Source organism: Anguilla rostrata, chromosome 4 (assembly GCF_018555375.3).
Source record: "Anguilla rostrata isolate EN2019 chromosome 4, ASM1855537v3, whole genome shotgun sequence".
Lineage (NCBI taxonomy): Eukaryota > Metazoa > Chordata > Actinopteri > Anguilliformes > Anguillidae > Anguilla > Anguilla rostrata.
In genome coordinates, this window is record NC_057936.1 from 37359398 (window position 1) to 37379900 (window position 20503).

The 20503-nt window shown below is 50.0% G+C and overlaps 2 protein-coding genes across 16 annotated transcripts in view; one reads left to right on the forward strand and one right to left on the reverse strand.

The window, feature by feature from the left end:
* Positions 1–9801, forward strand: part of LOC135253334 (activated CDC42 kinase 1-like) — a 45604-nt gene extending 35803 nt beyond the window's left edge. For 8 of the 10 annotated variants that reach the window (XM_064332475.1, XM_064332478.1, XM_064332473.1 and 5 more), the window contains 12 exons: positions 445–597; positions 1343–1620; positions 1913–2039; positions 2388–2534; positions 2764–2858; positions 3130–3324; positions 3572–3663; positions 4073–4117; positions 4384–5744; positions 6072–6167; positions 6504–6631; positions 7007–9801. In XM_064332475.1, the coding sequence (XP_064188545.1) occupies positions 445–597; positions 1343–1620; positions 1913–2039; positions 2388–2534; positions 2764–2858; positions 3130–3324; positions 3572–3663; positions 4073–4117; positions 4384–5744; positions 6072–6167; positions 6504–6631; positions 7007–7013 (2724 nt within the window). In that variant the 3' untranslated portion in view covers positions 7014–9801. Of the gene's footprint in view, positions 1–444; positions 598–1342; positions 1621–1912; positions 2040–2387; positions 2535–2763; positions 2859–3129; positions 3325–3571; positions 3664–4072; positions 4118–4383; positions 5745–6071; positions 6168–6503; positions 6636–7006 lie in introns of those variants that run through there. The other 2 variants (XM_064332469.1, XM_064332471.1) reach the window with 2 other exon arrangements.
* A 446-nt stretch (positions 9802–10247) lies between these two features.
* LOC135253333 (rho GTPase-activating protein 21-like) overlaps positions 10248–20503 on the reverse strand; it is a 94373-nt gene continuing 84117 nt past the window's right edge. For 4 of the 6 annotated variants that reach the window (XM_064332466.1, XM_064332465.1, XM_064332461.1 and 1 more), the window contains 10 exons: positions 20265–20407; positions 19638–19793; positions 19457–19535; positions 18884–18957; positions 18693–18782; positions 17191–17316; positions 17037–17078; positions 16285–16390; positions 13943–13974; positions 10248–13216 (listed from right to left, as the gene is read on the reverse strand). In XM_064332466.1, the coding sequence (XP_064188536.1) occupies positions 11699–13216; positions 13943–13974; positions 16285–16390; positions 17037–17078; positions 17191–17316; positions 18693–18782; positions 18884–18957; positions 19457–19535; positions 19638–19793; positions 20265–20407 (2366 nt within the window). In that variant the 3' untranslated portion in view covers positions 10248–11698. The remainder of the gene's footprint in view (positions 13217–13942; positions 13975–16284; positions 16391–17036; positions 17079–17190; positions 17317–18692; positions 18783–18883; positions 18958–19456; positions 19536–19637; positions 19794–20264; positions 20408–20503) is intronic. The other 2 variants (XM_064332467.1, XM_064332463.1) reach the window with 1 other exon arrangement.

The window sequence follows — 20503 nt, forward strand, 5'->3', positions numbered from 1 at the left end:
TGCAGATGTTACTTTCCTGTTTCGCCCCCTCAGTTCCCCACAGTTTAGTTCCAGAACGTCCTCGCATTTTTAAATCTGGAGGAATAGATATCCACATAGCGATGTGGGTGTCGGTCCCAAATGTGAAGCACTGTTATCCATGAGAATTGCAGAGAAAATTGCACCTCTGCATCTGTGGAGTTCGGACCTGGCCCCTGGAGGGAATTCTGGGGAGAAACACACAGCTGTCACCTTTAAATACCCTGACCCAGCCGATGACTGAAGCATTATGAACTGAGAAGTCATTATGACTCAATAAGCAGTGCACAGATGGTCTTTGGGTGGGGGGGGTACTAATGGGGTTTACCGAGTTCTAGAAGGATTTTCGTCTTGGGTTCGATCCATCGCTTCAGTTTGCTATGGACCCTCGATCATTGCTGAGAGCAAATTCTCCCCCATGCCTAGCTAAACGTGGCGGTGAAATGTCTGAAGTCCGACGTGCTCAGCCAGCCAGACGCCCTGGATGACTTCATACGGGAAGTGAACGCCATGCACTCGCTGGACCACCAGAACCTCATCCGGCTATATGGTGTTGTCCTCACGCCCCCGATGAAAATGGTAAGAGAAGCTGCTGCTAGGTCAGACCCGAGGCCTGGTGTAAGTGCATCGTCTGCATCCCCTGCGACCCCCAATTTCTGGTTCCATAGTGATTGCAATGTATCGACCCCTTATTGCAAAGAATGCTGTCACATGATTGTGTATTTTGAAAGTGTTTCACTCGCGGCAGCCTCACTAGCCTGTGAGATAGTTTCTAAGATGGCTACAGAACTAGCTAGCTTGCTAGCAGTTGTGAATTACTCAGATGGCGAACGTTAGCTAGCTACAGTAGGTTGCTACATGTATAAACCTAGCGATTTTTCAGTAAACCCCAAAAGCAACAGGAAGGCTAGCTATTAGTAAACTATCTAGCTAAAGTGCCATCTTTGCAATTTTATCATCCATTCAGCTTTACATTACATTACATTGCAGGCATTTAGCAGATGTTCTTATCTAGAACAACGTACACAACTTAGCTAACTACTTGGTTATAACAGTGCTATAATTTTAGCCCGCAGGCTAGTAACAGCAATAAATTATGTAAGGATGCCTACACAATCATGTTATAGCATTGTATCCAATAAGGGGTTGCCGCATCACAACAGGGGTCGCCGACAGTGCAGAGGACACCAAGACGATATACTTACACCAATCATTGCCTCTGCCTGCTTTGATTGAATGTATCTGGATTTTAGTCAGTTTCCTGAATTGGCCAAAATTGCAGTGGAATTGACCCAGACCCTGATTTTCCCCTTCCCCTCTCTAGGTGACGGAGCTGGCCCCTCTGGGCTCCTTGCTGGATCGGCTGAGAAGGCACCAGTGCCACCTGCTCATCTCCACGTTGTGTCACTACGCCATCCAGATCGCCAATGGCATGGCCTACCTGGAGTCCAAGCGCTTCATCCACCGCGACTTGGCCGCCCGCAACATCCTGCTGGCCTCCAAGGAGCAGGTGAAGATCGGGGACTTCGGCCTCATGAGGGCGCTGCCCAAGAACGACGACCACTACGTCATGCAGGAGCACCGCAAGGTCCCCTTTGCCTGGTGAGTGTCGTGCTGCTGACGTCCAGTCCCCTTGTCTGTACCCCCCATGTGACCTCACCCCCCTTCTGTCCCTTCTCCTGGTGTCCCGGATCCTATGAATAAAAATTGTAGCACTCTAGGCTAAATGAGGTCATTCCCAAAGAAATAGCAACTGAGAGGTTAAAACAACGTCTGTGAATTGGTCAATCTTTCCTGATAGCTCTCGTCTTCACACTTATTTCACTGTGTGCGTGTGTGTGTGTGTGTGTGTGTGTGTGTGTATGCGTGTGTGCATGTGTGTGTTCGTTGGCAGGTGCGCTCCAGAGAGCCTTAAGACACGCACATTCTCTCATGCCAGTGACACCTGGATGTTTGGGGTGACGCTGTGGGAGATGTTCACCCACGGCCAGGAGCCCTGGGTGGGCCTCAACGGCAGTCAGGTGACTGATGTCATTGTGCTGCTATCTCTGAGTTACAGGAACTATTTCTTACCCACTGCCCAATTCTACTGCTAAAATAAGTGAACCCTCATCTTGTGATCACCCCCTTTTCTTAAAGACAGCCCTGTCACTGTCCCTTTCTTAAGTACAGCCTCTGCTGGGTGTCTGTATTCAAAATGGTTTTTGAAGTACTGTAGTGTGGCCAGTGCAGTGAGGAAAAATTCTTGGTCTTTGTAGTGATGTGATGTGAAGAAGGGTCCAGTCACTTCTTGATTGCAACACTCTTAGTGAGGTCTGCTGTCGTGTGTGTGTGCGTGTGTGTGTGTGTGTGTGTGTGTGGGGGGTCAGATCCTTCATAAGGTGGATAAGGACGGGGAGCGGCTGCCCAAACCTGAGGACTGTCCCCAGGACATCTACAACGTGATGCTGCAGAGCTGGGCTCAGAAGCCTGATGACAGACCCACCTTCATCGCTCTGCGCGAGTTTCTGATCGAGGCAAGACGGGCTGACATTGCACAGCGCTTATTCATTACTCTTCCAGCACTCACCTGCACAAAAACTGCGCTAAATCAAAAACTGCGCTCCTCCTTCCCCCATTAAAACTGTATTACTGTAACTGTGTGCTATCCCCTCTTTGATGAAACTGATTTCTCTTGACCGTATGGAATGTACTAATTTGGTTCACCTCTGATAATGTTGTAATATTTCTGGTGTTTTTCTCCAGACGATGCCCACAGACATGAGGGCACTGCAGGACTTTGTAGAGCCGGACAAACTGCTCATCCAGTTAAACGACGTCATCACCATCATCGAGGGCAGGTCAGAGCATGTAATAGCTCATCCACCCAGAACTGAATTTATAACTCTCACTCCTCACAGAACCTCAATTAAAACAGTCACAGTTGTTCAGCTGCTTATTAGTAGAATCAGGTGTGCCAAATTAGGGTTGTAATGAGAACATAAAGGATGGTAGATCTCCAGGAATAGGATTGGGCAGCCCGACTTTATCATTCAGTACTCTCAGGTTCACGTGGGCTGATTTGACTGTCCTGTTATACTTTGAGATCTGAAGTGTGGGTGTGTCATGAAGGGCTGAGCACTACTGGTGGCGCGGACAGAACAAGCGGACCCTGAAGGTGGGCCAGTTTCCCAGGAACGCAGTGACCTCGGTAGCTGGCCTGTCAGCCCACGACATCAGCAGGCCACTCAAGCACAGCTTCATTCACACGGGCCATGGAGACTCCAACCCCCAACGCTGCTGGGGCTTCCCTGACAAGATTGACGAGTAAGAGCCCTATACCATCATATCTCACACAAGAGGGTGAGAGGGTTACCTATTACTGTTAGATCCTCCCCGCCTATCTGCTCTGCCGCCCATCTACCAGCTTCAGGATATGAAACGGACCCTCCTCAGATTGCATGTGCTGCCAGGTCTCAGGCATCACATCTCACAGCCTGCTGAGGGGGGCAGAGATCCCTGCAGCTCTGTCATTCTGCTCAGTTCCTCATTACTCTGTGTCTCTGTGTCTCAGCCTTTACCTGGGCAACCCCATGGACCCTCCAGACGTTCTGGGAATGGACCCGACAGCCGCCAGACCCACTCAGCTGCCGGGACGAGCTAAAAGTGAGTTATTACCAAAAACAAGAAGCACTGTAGGTAGCCCTGTGAAATTCCTGGAGGTCAGCCAGTTGAAAGGTGCTTAGTCGATGTTCAGTGAAACAAGCTGTGGGTTATAGTGGCTGTTTTCTTGCTAAGTATTTCCGCAGAACTGTAATAACCTGAAACCATCAATCTTAGAACCTCTCTCTCAGTGCTCTCATACACCGCTCTCCTGTCAGGCTTTCTTCTGGCCTCTGTAAACCACAGTTTACAATGTACAATACAGTGGTTTAGCAGATGCTTTTAGCCAGACGTTTCACAAGGTGAAACCTATCCTTCCTCTTTAAAGCTGTGGGACTTTCTCCTTTACGTTCTACTGCATGGGTGTCTCTTTTTTTCTTCCTCTTGCTCTGTGCCTTGTTATGATGTCCAGAGGAGCCCCCTCCACGGCCCCCCCAGCCAGCAATGTTTCTGAAGAGTAAGTCTGTACCCTCAGTCTGGTTTAAACACTACTCCTGTCCCTTTTGCTCTTCTACTCTAGCTACCTCCAGTACGGTGCCATGAATTTGACTAGCTCTATAATGCAGTGCTATGAATGTGATTGGTTGTATAATGCAACATTATCATTTTAATGGGCTATAAAATGCAGTATTATGCATGTTATTGGCTGTGTAATGGAGAGGCATAGGCTCTTGCATATGAATATATATATGTGTGTGTGTGTGTGTGTGTGTGTTATCTTAGAAGCCTGCTACGAGACGGTTCATGATGATGATGAATCTGCAGCCTCAGGCCTGACGAGGCTCACTCTGAAGAGCCCGGGGGCTATGATCCGAGGACTGAGACTCAAACCTCAAACCGTGCAAGGGGATGGTGCCCGGACTGAGGGGCCTCTCATAGACTTTGACGAGGAGATCTTCATCTCCGCAACTCCTTCCCCAATGACAGAACTGCACCCTCCTGCTGCACCCAAACTGGCCCCTAGCCCACTGCCTGACTTCCTCCTGGACACCACGCCCCCCCAGAGTCCCACTGGCCTCTTGAACCCCACCCTGGTGGTAGACTGGGATACCAAACCCCTGCCCGCGCCCCCCGCGTACGACGATGTGGCCCAGGACGAGGATGATGTGGAGGTGAGCTCCATCAATGAGGCTGAGCGGAAGGGTGGGGGGGAACAGGGTGGAACGTCGGAGGCCACGTCCCCAGAGGGCGTGATGGGCGGGGACAAGCCACCGGTGGAGGACAACCTCTTCGTCCCCACCAGACAGGGTGGAAGTCGCAGCTTCTCCCAGTCAGCAGAAATCTTCCAGGAGCTGCAGCAGGACTGCATGAGGAGGCTCAACGTCCCGGTGAGCTCCTCCCTGCCCCCATCCCCCACCCCCCCCGGCATGGAGGCCCCCCACCGGCAGATCATCCTGCCTTTCCCCCAGGACAAGCCCCAGATCCCGCCACGGATTCCCATCCCACCACGCCCCAGCAGGCGCGGGGACTGCGCCTACCGGTCCCGGGACGTGTCCCCCTCCTCTGGGGGTGAGGGGGACAACAAGGACAGGCCCCCCCTGCTCCCTCCCCGGGACATCCTGTCCCAGCCCAGCTCCCGCGCCCCCAGCCCCCTGGGCCCCCACGTTGGGTCCCCCCAGCAGAGGGTCGGGCTGTGCTCTGCCCTGTCCCTGGGGTCCTGCTGCCTGTCCACCTCCCCGAACAGCAGGCCCATGCCCACCACGCAGAGCTTTGCCTCCGACCCCAAATACACCGCCCCCAAGGTGATCCAGGCGCAGGAAAAGGAGAGCGCTCGGGCGCCCTGCATCCTCCCCATTGTCCGGGACGGCAAGAAGGTGAGCAGCACCCACTACTACCTCCTGCCCGAACGGCCGCCTTACCTGGACAGATACGACCGCTTCTTCAGGGAGGCCGAGAACCCTGAGGACAGACGGTCGGCCAACACCGCCACCGTGCGACCCATGATGCACCAGGGCAACTTCAAGGACAACTTCTCCTCCAATAACAACAGCAGCCTGAAGGACTTGCATCACATGAAGACCTCGCATGGCATGCCCTGGATGAGCAATGATGGACAAGCCGGGATTTTAGACACTATCAAACAGGTGAGTGGGCTGAATAGAGACTTTAAGCTCTATTAAACTGGTGAGTATGCTGAACCCGGACTTTAAACACTTAAACTGGTGAATGGATTGATCTGTATATTTATTCACTGGTCTCTGTGTTTTTGATGATTGTACTGATGTATTGATTTATAACTGGCAAAACTGTGTTAAATGAATGATGCTGATGTATGAGTTCTGCCTGGTCCCCATTTAAGTAATTAGGGCATTTTGTCATAAGTTTTAACATAATGTTCAGAGGTCTGATTGGCTATGAGTACGTGCTTTGGGTGCATTTGAGAGGTCTGACTGGCTGCGTTTGGTGTCCAGGTGCAGGAAGCAGTGCATGGAGTGACAATAGAGGAGTGTCAGACAGCACTGCAAAACTATGGCTGGAACATACAGAGGGCAGTCCAGTACCTGAAGGTATGTGGATATCACCTGCATTTCCTCTAACACAAGCAATGTAAATACAAGGGTACTACTGGGTGGCTCTTCCTGACTCAACAGCAGTTGCGAGCAATGCACTGAGAAAATATGTTTAGGAAATCCAATCTTGGGAGAAAAGGAGGCAAATGATTTTACTGGCTGGCCAAAATACAGTAGTTTGCCAATAGATTGCCATTTTGACCATGACAGAGCCAAAATTTCCTTGCAAAAAATCTAGGTCCTGACAAAATTGAGCTTGTCTAGAAGTTTATAATTATTATTATTATTTTTGGAATAAAAACTTATTTTGTATTTTTATGCCTTGGCTACCAGGTGGAGCAGCTGTTCTGTTTGGGCCTGAAGACCCGGACAGAGTGCCAGAAGGTTCTGGAGATGCACGACTGGAACCTGGAGCGGGCCAGCACCCAGCTGCTGGATTCATACAGCTCTGTGCGGCAGAGGTAGGGAGGGTGATTTCCCCCAGCTCCTCTCAGACCCACACCGTACCTCTCTTCCTGCTGGAGGGTGGCTTCTGGGAAATCTTCACTCTTATGTATTCATATTTTCAATAGTTTTTATGAACCTCTTTTCATACGTCATCAATGATTCATACTTCATTTAAAATGTTGCATTGGACTTGCATAGTAAAGCACTTGGACTGCAATTTCATTGTATGATAATAGTGTAGTATTATTATTAGTATCATTATTATTATTATTAATATACCATTTTGCTGAGTGCCTGTACCCATTGTGTCTTGTTGGAAGCTAACTCTGTGAACTATATGAAAATGTCCCTGACCATTCTCCAGTGAACACGACTGTTTCTGTTTGCAGGCGATGACACCGTCATTTGGGAAGGTCGCCTTTGGGCCTATACCCCATGACTGACTCGATAAGAGACAGGAGCCCTGTCCGAGGCCCTTTCCCCATGTACAAACGCCACTGCTACTGCCGTCGCCCCTGCTGCTTCTTGAGAGACGTCGTGTCCTGTGACCTCCAACCCCACCGCGACCCTGTTCCTTGGCACTCGGGGGGTGCAAAGCAAGGGGTTGGGTGGGTGGCGCCTCCGGATTCTGACCTTGGATCAGTTTAAATGTTTTGCACAAAACGGGTGGGGAAGGCTTGCTGGCTCTTGTTTCGGATCAGTGGAAGCCAGTTCATGTTGAGTAGAGATGCTGCTGTTCCTCAGCTCCTCAGCTCCCTGGCTTTTCATAGTCGTGGGTGAACATATTTGAGGTGGTGAAAGACACGCATGTCCGTGTAGATACATGCTACAATTTCAGTTTGTATAATTGCATCAAATATTTATGTTCTTTGCACATTTCATTTTATTTAATAGTTTAATTGCAGGATAATATTGTAATTGACTGGAGTCTTTTTTGGGGGTCTGTCTACGTTGTTTCCCTTTTCCTTTAACTGACCATCCCAGTTGAAATCAGAGGTACTGTTTAAAGCTTATTTCTGACTGTGGGTTGAGCGGGAGTTTGTCTCTTCCACCGAGACTCTATTCTGGCTCCATTTACCTATCAACGATCGACAGTTTCACACCATTCAGCACTTTTTCTCATCTCACAGACTTCTCGGCTGGTCATGGTCTATAACTAGGGATATGTTGTATAACTTTTTACAGAGAACGAAAAACCGTTACAGTCAAACCTAATATTTAAAGGGAATCAAAATACAGCACCATAACACTCAAGATACTAAAGGTGTAAAAAAAAAAAAACTACCTGGAGGTTTTTTTTTTCTTCAAATAAATGGTTACGCTCTGCTGCTTAGTAACATTAATAAAACTCGGTAGTGGTTGCAATGGCTTTTTAATATTTAATCAGCTGACGTAATTTAGTTTGTATCCTAAGGACAGTTCAACCTCATGATCATCTAAAGGTCAGGAGTTCATGTTTTCAAAGTTGTGGCTTAAGAGATAAGAAATACTTCAGGATCTTGTGTAAATAGACCAGTACTGTATGTTAGATAGAAATGCCTGCTAAGCCATATTCTTCTCATTCTCACAAGCTTGTATGCATGGATCCATATCCTTGCCAGATGGGTTCAGAGTAGATGCTGTATAGATGCTAAATGAGGCTCACCCCTCCCACTGTGGAGGGATCCATGCCTCCCACACATACGGTACTCCAGTGATCAAACTTTTTTTCTCTGAGACACTTTATGACTACAGACTCCAGACTGTATTTACAGGTAATGCCAGTAAGCAAGAGTTTCCAGCAGTCAGACTAACCATTTAAAGACAAATCACATGAATATGGTCAAACCCAGACTGAAAAGAAGGGACAGATATTTTCCCCCATTGTCAAACTCTTTAGATCTAAAAGGCTATAGCCCTAAATCCAGCTCAGGTCTTAATGGTTTGATTGGAGTCATTTGAACTTGCCCTGGAGCTCATAACGCCTCCTGGTCTAGAGGCATCTCTTAAAACCTCAGGGCCATGGGTCTGGAAGGACCAGGTGTGGATGCCTGGATTTGCCTTGTTACTACTGGGGAATGACACTGAATGTTGGTTCTGTGTGAGGCAGCAGGTTATAGTGTTTGAATCAAGCCTGAAGCACTAGATTCCGGATTCTCTCTCTGGTCTCTCAATCTTCTTCAAGTTGTGAACCAGATTAATGTGAACTTGAGGTGTTACCAAAAAAACTGGTCTTCCTACAGCATGCTCAAGACGCTTCTGTGTACTGTGCGCGCACACTCCCAACATGTACAGATGATATGTTGTATACATAAAACGGTTATGAAACTGAAATTTAAATTCAATTTAGAAATGTGCCAGTCATCGCTGCAGATCTGAAATATATATGTACATTATTTTGTATTAAAGGAAAACTTTTTTTAAAGAAATATTCTGCATTTCTTAGGTTTTTCCCCATCACATAGTGAGCTCCACAATGTTTGGAACAAATACATTTTTTTCTTGATTTGGCTCTATACTCCACAATTTTAGATTTGTAATCAAAAAAATTCCAATGTGGTTACAGCGCAGATTCTCAGCTTTTATTGAAAGGTATTTTTAAAAAATAACATTTTATGTAGAAATAACAGCAATTTATTTTTATATACATGGTCCCTCCCCTCCCCTCCATTTCAGGGCAGCATATGTGGGACAAATGGCTTCACAGGTGTTTCTGATTAGTCAGGTGTGTTCAGTTGCTATGTTCGTGCAGGCATAAGAGATTTCAGTATCTAATCTTTATTCTAGCATTTGTCAACAGGAGGACTGGAGTCGTGCCAATGAAAGTCAAGGAAGCTATTATGACGCTTGAGAAATAAGGGAAAAAAGAGACATAGGCCAAACTTTAGACTTGGAACATTGAGGGAGAAGGGAGCACTGGTGAGCTCCATAATTGCAAAGGGCGTGGTAGCCCAAGGGAGGCCTCTACAGTTTATGACCGTAGAACAGCTCACCAGAGGCAGGTGTTGAGTCAGTGACTACCATCTGCAGAACTAGAGGCTACACTGCAAGATGCAAACCATGACTTATTTACAGAACATTAATATGTCCCAAATATTATGGCGCCCTCTAATGGGGGGGGGGGGCTATGTATAAAAACTGCTGCATAAAAAAGCAAACTGTATAAGAAATACCCTTAAATAAAAGCTGAGACTGTTGACTTTAATCACGTGCACATTCTCAGCTGTTTGATTACAAATCTTCAATTGTGGAGTTCAGAGCCAAAAGAAAAAATGTTTTTGTACCAAATGTTATGGAACTCGCAGGATTCAAACTTTAAGTTTGCTGTTTTAGTGGCCAGCCTTCCTTCCCAGGTAAGTGACATCTCACCAGTGACACTGACTCAGACACTGGAATATCCAGTCGTGTCGAGGTAAATTTTTTTAAAGATATTTTATTCAATAATTTGTCTGGTGATAGTGTGAAAACTGACTTGACGGTTTCAGCCACTTTTGAAACTCTTTTCCAAACGTGATTCTTCCAGAACTTTTCTTCGATAAGGCCGGCTTGTGCTCTATGCGTACCGTGTGTATTAATGAGAAATGGCCTCCACTGAGCAGCCAGAGTTCAATGTTAATTAAACTGCACTCTACATTTGACACAACGCTGAACAAATATCACAAAGACGTTTATTTCCAGTGTTTTTGAAAGGGACAGACCGCGGTTTGACCGTACACAGGCAGGACACAGCGTTCCAGTTTTGAGGAAGTATCACCTTCATGCAGCCTCAGACAGGGTCACAAGAACCGCGATGACCTGACCAGGTTTATCGGACTCGCGCTCTGCATGCCTATGTTACAACACCGATCAAATCTGGCATGGGGAGGGGGGAGGGGGGGGAGGCTAAAACATACATTTAAGTCACTTTTTTCACAAATATTTCAAATTCAAGTCCCAATAAAATCCAAAACACGAGAAAAACAAACAAATCAAGATTTGAAATCTTTTTTTTAAGTCCCGTTAAGTCCCAACTGGAATGCCTTTAAAAAAAATAATAAAAATGGAAGCTCAGAATCTGTCTGTATTTGGAATCTGAAAAATTATTTAATGAGATGTAGATAAAATTCAGTCATTCACAGTACATCATGGAGTTTATCAAAAAGACGGTATATGGCACCTAACTCAGAACAGATTCAAAACGAGGCACTTTCATTAAGTGAAGAGACATGATTTTAAGGGTGGGTTCTTCCATTCTCCCCTCCTGTCTGCGTTCTAATGCCAGGAATTGACAGAGCGACGGTAACACAAGCGCAGTGCGGAACTGTACGCGGCATGCTGCAGCAGATGTGCTGTGTCAGTACTCGTTTGTCATTCCTCATTTAGAAGTATAAAAAAACAGCTTTTTAAAATTCTCGTCCTGCCTGCAAAGTGTCTGGCTGTTCCGATGCACTGCAAAAAAAGCCTTCCACAGTACACAGCGCAGAAAACAGCCCGTACGCGGGCTAAACGGAAACAAAAACGCGCTTCAAGTACAGAGAGAAATATGTACACTTTTAAAATGAGTCGTAACACGCAACTAAGCTTTAGTCAATATAACAGCAAGCGTATACATTCTTCATAAGGGTTACCGGGGGAAAGAACTGCACCGTCACTTCCGTGTTAAAAACGTTTTTTAAAAATCCTTCTGTGTTCAGCGAAAATGCTTCAGTAATACTTGCCGCTGCATCCTCTCCATTAGGTACCATGTAGAGGCTGAAGCGAGTTCACTTCAGGAAAGAAGTATCTGACGCTCTGGCTCTCTCTCCGTGTATCTGAGCTTGGACAAACCTCACCTGCACCTCAGTCATGGAAACCAGGGAAAACGAGATTAAACCATGACAAAAAAAAAAAAAAAACGAAGAAAAAAAAAGGGGAAAAACATAGAAGGTATATCCAGTTACGTCTGTTAAAACCGTGTATGTATATAAACATACATACAGTACATTTATACATTTGTATGTAAAAATAACTATTGTGCAGTTACCCTAGTGGATATATGGACAGACGCAGACCTCGCACTCGCGCACACACGCGCACACGCTGTAACACCACACACACACACACGCACGCGCGCACCTAGTCTCTCATAGATACTGATGAAACCGCGAGCGGACGACTTGCGCGCCGGACAGTTTGTGCGGGTGGGCGTCCCCCGCCAGGCACAGCGGGCCTTTGCTCTTTCCCGGGACGCCCCCCCCGTTGACCTGCTCGGCGGGCCGGGGACCGGGGGAGGGCGAGGGCGAGGGCCGGAGCTCGGGTTCCAGCTCGGCCTCGGCGGCGGCGGCGGGCGCGTCCGGGCTGGGCTCCAGGCTGCCGGCGCGGGACCGCTCGCGGGCGATCCAGTCCCGGATGGAGAAGTCCTGCGAGCTGCACTTGGGCCTCAGCCGGTCCACGGCTGAGAGCTCGCCCCCGCCGCCGCCGCCGCCGCCGCCCCACTCGCCCGCCACGGCCAGCTCGGCGAAGTCCTGCTGCCCGCCCATGGTGTGGCGCCGCCGGATGTTCTTCTTCTTGCGCCCGTCGGCGGGCCGGGCCTTCTGCGTGCCCACGCCGAACATGTCGTCCGCCGACGTCTTCAGCCGGAACTTGAGCCGCTCCGTGATCTTGAGCCGCCAGACGGGCTCGGGCCGCTCGCCGTCGCGGGCCGGCACGCTCAGCAGGCTGCCCGTGGACCGGCCCTTCTTCATCACCTCCAGCACGCGGGACAGGCGGTTGGGCTCCCGCTCGCTCCGCCCCCCCTCGGTGGACGACTCGCTGTCCGTCTTCTGCCGCAGGGACCGCCTCCGGGACAGCGTGTCGCACTCGATCAGCCTGTGGGAGGGGAGGGGCCGGCGGCCGTCCGGCTTGGGCGTGGCGCCTCCGTCGGTGCCGCCCGGCCCGCTGCCCGGCGGGGGCCCGCTGCCCGGCGGGGTCCCCCCCCGCGGCCCCTCCCCCGCGGCCCGGTCCGGGGGCGGGCCGGCGGCGAAGACGGAGAAGTCGCTCTCGCTGTCGGTCTCGGCGGGCCGGCCCTCGCTGACCAGCTCGCTGCGCTCGTCGTCCGCCTCGTCCCCCCGGCTCTCGGCCGCCGAGCGCGCCTCGGGGCTCAGGGCGCTGGGCTCCGCCCCCGTCAGGAAGGTCAGGGACGAGGTGGTGGAGTAGTCCGAGGTGATGGAGCTCACCTCCGCCGCCCCGGCCGCGCCGCCCCGGCACTCGGGCCCCGCCCACCCGCCGCCGGGGGCCCTCGGGGCCGAGGCCGGGGAGCTGGCGGTCCCCAGGTCCGACGGGGGGTCGGACAGAGAGGACTTGGCGGGGCCGGGGCTCGGGGAGGTCTTCTCTCTGGCCGCCGCCGCCGCCGGGTCGCGGCGCTCCGCTGCGCTCTTCCCGCTCTCCCGCCCGGATCCGTCGCCCTCCCCCGCCGCGTTCGTCTGGCCCGCGCCGTCCTGCGCCCGGCTCCGGCCCTCGCTCGGAGGCTCCGCCCCCGCCGGCGCGCCGTCCAGGTCGTCGTCCGAGCTGCTAGGCTGCGGCTTCTCCTTGGGCTTCTTTCGTTTGCGGCTGGCTGCAGCAAAGATGGAGGAGACCAGGAGATCTCGGCTGTACTGGTCCTTCCCGGACCCCCAAGACCCCTGCTGAGGAGACAGAGGCACCGGTCAGCCGGGCAGCTGTGGGGGAAACCCCCTCATTCCCACCATCACACGCTCTCCCCCCTTCCCACTCACACACACACTCACACACACACACACACACTTAAGGTACTCCACCTGCTCCTCTGAAGGCCCTACACACACAAGGAGAGGAACATTAGTCAGGTGAGAGCAGGTCTAAAGTGGTGCTGTATCAGCAGCTTGAGCGCGGCATGCCTGGAGCATGGTAAGGCAAGCCGGGGAAAGGGCTGGAATGGGCCTGTTCTGCTGCTAGCGCAATTAACAAACCAAAGCTGTAGAACGCAGCCAGATGGACAGCAGTGCAAAAAAAAACAGCTTTGAGATCGTAAAATTCAAGAGAAAAATATCCTCCAAGCTCAATGAATGAACAAAAAAAATTAAAAAACGAATTTTGCGCAATCGTAACCAGAACCCAGCGATCTTTAAAGTTTCCTCTCTGTTGCCCAAAAGATGGTCATCCGTTTCTGATCCCTCTGCCAACAGTTTCGAAGGTGCAAGCAGTTTTTAAATCTGATGGAGCAAACTCAGCCGCTGGTCAGGAGTGAGAGGACGCAGGCGGTACCATGTGGAGGTCGAGTTGTGTTTTGCGCTGCCCCCCAGTGGCTGCGGCCCCGCGGCAGGCTCTCGCGCTAGCCCTGGCGGGAAAAACCGCCGCTTAACCAAAGCAGACGCGCCTAGACAGAGACTCACCTTGGATTTCGTCGAGTCGCTAGTGGCCGAATCTGAAAGAGAGAGAGGGGGGAGTAAGGGGGGGGGGGGGGGGAGAGAGAAAAAAACGTTAGCAGGGTCGAAACGGTCCCGGCGCGCGAGCGGGCGATGTGATGGAACGGGCGCTTCCACGGACACCACAAATGTGACGAGACGGGACGGGGGGCGGGCTCGCCACAGAGAAACACGGCGGTGACCGATGAGGTGAGGCTGGAACAGCTCGCGCGGACAGGAAACAGGAAGCCGTCATGCACACAGAACCACATTCGCCAGCCAAGGCATTCTTTACTAACCCCTACTTTACAATGACGAAGGGGGGGGGGGGGGGTGACATGGTCTCTTCGCTTGGCCGTTGAAGAGCGCGTGCGTGTGTGTGTGCGCGTGCACCCATTCCCTCATTATTAGGATACTGGATCACTGTATGAGCTGGTCTGCAGCTCCCAGAATGCAAAATATATCCTCCGCCTAATAGCACGACAAAATGTGAATACATGCATTTTAGCTCATGCAACCGATTGATTGATTGATACAGGTTTATTCAATAGGATAAACCCCTTGAGATGAACCATCTCGTTTACAAACTGCCTTCTTCAGGAAAGTTCACAAAACAAAAGTTACTTATTGGGCACCTAAAACTACGGAAACACACAGGCTTGTTCTCTGGCATTTCATTCCATGGTTTGCTCACGTAAACTGATTAAGTAGATCAGGAAGTGTTTAATAACTACTGTGGCTCAGGTTGTTTGACTGTCAAGCAACTCATGCGCTGATGGTAAACCTTTGGGTGAGCGAGTCCTGTATGGCGGACCTGTGTGGCGGTCCGGGGAGGTGACGTGAGGACGGCGGGCGGGCGAGCGCGCGTGCACACAGGTGCGAATATGCGGGCAGCGAGTCAGGACTGACGACGGCGTGGTGGTAACAGAGGATGGGTGGGGGGGGGGTAGAGGGGGAGAACACAGAGGTCAAAGGTCACACATGACAGGGCGAAGAAAGGGGCTAGCTAAGAGAAGAGCCACTACAGGAGAGGATGAGAAAGACCCTCTACATAGCCAGCTAGGAAACTTCTCACAGTATGCAGTTTTCTTTCTTTTTTGTCCAGATATTCTATTTTTGATTTTTTTTTTTTTTGCCAATTGTTTTTTTAATTTGACTTTTTTTCTGGCTGCTTTAATCTCCAAAGCAAAGCAAAAGCTCAGCCCCCCACCACACCCCTTTTGAGACAAATGGCGGTATGCTTCATGAGCGGTAAAACAGGATCTGTAGACCGTACCATGCTATTTCTCCTCACGGTCTGCTTCGGAGATAACGAGAAACAGCAGAAAGGCTTTCAGAGAGCATTACTGGTCTGTGCGAAGAGTGCTTAAATAGAAACGTACAGCACGGACGGGCGTCCATTTTGGCTTTTGTCGGGGGGTTTTTTTTGTTTTGTTCGTTTTTTTTCCTGTTCCCTTTGTCCAATTCACAAGAACCTGGGGGTCCTGCAGACTAGGCAGCTACACGGGGGACAGCAGTCCTCTTTCTTCCTACAGTTCCAGCTGTCCATCAGCGATATCACGGACTCCACCACTGACATCACAGTGTGATAGACTCCGCCCACTTGGCCTGTTTGAAAACCGGTACGTGTAAATGGCGGGAAGGCCCCGTGAGACGACGCGAAGAGGGGGAACTAGAGACAGAGGGATCACGCTTTTTCTCCTCGTTCGGGGGGGGGGAGGGATAAAACATGCAGGGTTAGTGCAGGAGCTCGAGGCCGCAGGGTTTAGAGAGCCTGTCGGCTTCAAACCGCAGAAGGGCCAAAGGGCGAAAGAAATGTGCCAGGGGAAAAAAGAAAAGGCGCACAAGCCAACAGAAACGCGTAACGGGACCAGTTACGGCTTTCAAAGCAAAACGAAGAGAAACAAAAATGAATAAAACGCTAAATTAAACTGAAAAGCCTACACACAGGATTTTTTTTTTTTTTACTAGCTGCATTTCTTTCCAAATGGACAAAATGAAGCATCTTCTCGATAAAAGAGGCTAGAACAGTTTGTAGGTTTAGAAGGCCATAAACTGACTGTGTATCTAATGAAAAGCAAATAAAAATGGAGCTCATCAAAAAAATATAAAATCTGTCAACTCACATACAAGGGCACGCGTTACGTTTCTGCGTCTCCTGCACAGAACAAAGCAATGGCTGTTTCCTCTTCAAAAGAAAAACAAAAAACAGAAGCCAAGAGCAACTGCCGTTCCAGTCTTCGCAGAAAGGTTTCTCACCGTGCTGGAGGTGTTGGTGAACCCGCGGCGTTAAGCCGCCCCGCGGGTGGCCTGCTCCAGCGTTAAGTTACCTGATACGTCCCCAGGGGAGGTGCCCGTGCGCCCGATGTTGGTGAGCAGATGGTCGATGTTGGGCACAGGCTGCGACTCCACCGCGTTCTCCTGCTGCGCGCTGGTCTGCAGGCGGGAAGAGAGGGGGTCGGAGGTCAGAGGTCAGAGGGCGGCGCTCGAACGGCGACTACCCGGTGGACTTGCTGGCCTTAATCACGTGACAGGAAGTAAGGTGCCGGCGTCAACTGAACTGAGGGCTAAGTTATGAACCCTGAAAAGGCTGCACACCTGTAGCTTAAATGCCTTGGGCTGATTCACTAGACTTTTAGCATGTGCAAAACCATTTAGCACACGTAAAACCAATAACACAACTAATGATGAATGCAAAACAAAACCATGACCAATCGCTGGCCGTGTTATTAGTTTTGCGCGTGCTAAAAGGTTATGCACATGCTAAAGGTCTTAGTAAGTCAGGCCCCATGTGTTCGACAGAGCTAAAAAAAAAACTGAGCACCAGGAAAGAAGCTTTACCAGTGTTTTCAAGACATACAGGACATGTGTGCTTGGCAGACAACCTCCATTTCTATGTTGCGTGCGGGCAGGTCACGCCTTACAGGAGCCTGCGTGCGACTGGCCGACTTTCAGGACAGACGGAAATGGAAAGAGAGCGGCCAGCGAAAGAGAGAGAGAGAGAGAGAGAGAGAGAGAGAGAGAAAGAGCAGAGGGGTGAGAGACAGAAGGGCCGCTAACGTCGCCGGTGGTCCATACACACCATGGGCTCCTCGCTGCCGTCTTCAGTGAAAAACCAACCGTACTGCAGGGGGACAGAAGAGAGCGGCCATTTTAGAGAGCGGACAGCGGGGACGGTTCCTGGCGGTCACAGCGGTAATGGTGGCGGCGGGCGTGTCCGCGGCAGCGGCTCTTACTTGCTGTATGAGGGTCTCCACTATCTTGTACTGGTCCGGCATGTGCGTCACCATGTGGGTCATGTTGTCCTCGGACGTCCTGACCAGAGTCGGGCCGAACACGATGGCTAGGTTCCTGGGCTCCATCTGAGAGAGTGAGTGAGAGAGTGAGTGAGTGAGTTTGTGTGTGAGAGAGTGAGGGAGTGAGTGGGCGGGTGGGTGTGTGATTGAGTGAGTGAGTTTGTGTGTGTGTGTGTGTGTGTGTGTGTGTGTGTGTGTGTGTGTGTGAGAGTGAGTGAGTGAGTGAGTGAGTGAGTGAGTGTGTGAGTGAGTGAGTGAGTGAGTGAGTTTGTGTGTGTGAGTGAGTGAGTGAGTGAGTGAGTGAGTGAGTGAGTGAGTGAGTGAGTGAGTTTGTGTGTGTGAGTGAGTGAGTGAGTGAGTTTGTGTGTGTGTGTGTGTGTGTGAGTGAGTGAGTAAGTGAGTTTGTGTGTGTGTGTGTGTGTGTGTGAGAGTGAGTGAGTGAGGTGAATGTGAGTCAGTGAGTGTGTGAGTTAGTGAGTTTGTGTGCGAGTGAGTGTGTGTGAGTGAGTTTGTGTGTGTGATTGAGTCAGTGAGTGAGTGAGTTTGTGTGTGTGATTGAGTGAGAGAGTGAGTGAGTGAGTGAGTGAGTGAGTGAGTGAGTGAGTGAGTGATTGAGTGAGTGAGTGAGTGAGTGAGCGTATGAGGGAGTGTGTGAGTGAGTGAGTGCAGGCGTGAGTGAGTGAGTGCAGGCGTGAGTGAGTGAGTGAGTGAGTGCGGGCGTGAGTGAGTGAGTGTGGGCGTGAGTGAGTGAGTGAGTGAGTGAGTGAGTGAGTGAGTGAGCGTATGAGGGAGTGTGTGAGTGAGTGAGTTTGTGTGTGTGTGAGTGAGTGATGTGAATATGTGAGTGAGTGAGCGTGTGAGGGAGTGAGTGGGCGGGTGGGTGTGTGATTGAGTGAGTGAGTTTGTGTGTGTGTGTGTGTGTGTGTGTGTGTGTGAGTGAGTGAGTTTGTGTGGGTGTGTGTGAGTGAGTGAGTGAGTTTGTGTGTGTGTGTGTGTGAGTGAGTGAGTGAGTTTGTGTGTGAGAGTGTGTGAGTGAGTGAGTTTGTGTGTGTGTGAGTGAGTGAGTGAGTGAGTGCGAGTGATTGAGGTTGTGTGTGTGAGTGTGTGTGTGAGTTAATGAGTGTAGAGAAAGAAAGAGAGAGAGAGAGCGTGAGACAGAGAGAGCGATCGCTAAGTCACACACAGACACCTGCACATTTTGTTCATGATGAAATCCTGAATACTGTGCAAAGGACCCAAAGGGAAATGGAGAGATTATTAAGTGGTCCCCTGGAGGGATGGGAGAGCGGTGGGCCAAAAAAAAAGAAAAGGAGTGACAAAAACCCAAAGGCTCCTACAGTGGGCTGGTAAATTTCTCTCGGTGTTGCACACACGCACACATAGCTAACAGTGTGCTCAGTTAAAATGCACACAGTACCGCTCCCACAGGAGTGACACACTACCTTGTTTTTCTCTGAGTTGTCAGCCACCGCTTTGAGATGTGCAGAGAGGAACTTCAGTGTTTCGTAGTGATGGTCTGGCAGCTCGTGGAGCTGAAACAGAGAAGGGGGGGGGGAAAGGGGGGGTGTCACCCTACATTCCTTTGCACAGGTTTAAATCCAAAAGTAAAAAGTCACTGCCGTGTTCGACTTACCAATCTTTTGAGAACTTTTAACCTCTCCACCGGATCCTCGGTTCTATTGGCTTCTATAAAATCTGCATACTTCTCTGTGGAGAGAAAGAACAAAAACGCAATGTATGAAAAACCCAGTGAAGAATGGCTGCTTGTGTGAGCACAGGTGCACAGCATCTGTAATCAAGAGAGATTCCTTTGTCATTCACTAGGGGGCGCACTTTATCAGCATTTGCCCAGTTCCAGAGGGAAGCGGCCTTATTTAACTCCAGCAAAATGAAAATATTACAGCCAATTCTCAGTTGCCTTCAATGGAATAATTTTCACAAGACCGAAACCTTTCAGCATTGCATTTTTTTTCCCCCAATGTAAAAATCTGAGTTTCATGGTCAGTGTCAAAAACCAGACTTGAAATATATCAACTTCAGGGATTCTGTAGACAGTTTCTTTCAATTAATTCTGGTGTAAAACCAGAATGAAACAGAACCCTGTAAAATTTTCATTCAAATGCAGAGCCATTAACAATCACCACAAGTGAAAAAGCCAAGGCCCTTCAAAAGCCTGTACGTGCCGGTCTTGCTGTCGGGACCTTACCGTTTGTGAAGAGGGGTTCAGGCAGCTTCCGGAAGAAGGATTTCAGCAAACTGCTGATGACATTGAGATCCCGCCATTTCTGCACGGAAGAAAGGAGGAGAAAGAAAGAGAGTGAGAGACAGAAGAGAGGAGGCTGAAGGAGAGGGTGAGGGCGGCGGAGGCGGGACAGGGACACACTCACGTCGTCATGGATGTCGATGTCGCCCATGCTCTTGTTGAGCTCCTCCTGCAAGCTGGATATGGCGGCGTTGTTCCCGGGGACCCTGTAGATCCCAGTGTACTCCAGCCCCCGCTCCTCCACCAGCTTACAGCAGATCTCCACTATCAGAGGCACAAACTGAAAGGCAAGCACAACGCTCACTATTAGTGCTACACACTGAAATACAAGCACAATATTCACTATTAGTGCTACACACTGAAATGCAAGCACAATATTCACTATTAGTGCTACACACTGAAACGCAAGCATAATACTATCAGAGACAAACTGAAATGCAATCATAAAACTCACTATTAACGCTACACGCTGAAATGCAAGCATAATACTCACTATCAGAGGCACAAACTGAAATGCAAGCACAATGTTCACTACCAGGTTATACTATGTCAAACTCTGGGCTCCAGCCCCGAACTGAACTGCATAAAAATCTATATTCATATAAACTCATAAAATGTTAAATTTAATAATATGGAATCCCCAGTAACATTAAAATGTTATTGCACAGCTATTCAATCAAGCAAATAAAGAGGATCTCAGCTGCTAATTCTGTAGGTAGATGTGAAGAGCCAATGGGTGAGGGTGCCGTACTCTGTTGGACTGGGCTGGAGGGCAGTCGTCCAGCCGCACTCCAAAGGTGACTCCTGCCGGGTGCCTCTTCTCAAAGGGCTTCCTCATCAGGCCTGGGATGCCTTTCCTCCACGTGCCCTTATCCTTGGGAGGACTGGACTCGTCTGCAGAGAGACAGGGAGCACAGACAGTATAATCACTAACGCTAATACACACACACCCTTAGCCTTATGAGGACCGAACTCGTCTGCAGAGAGACA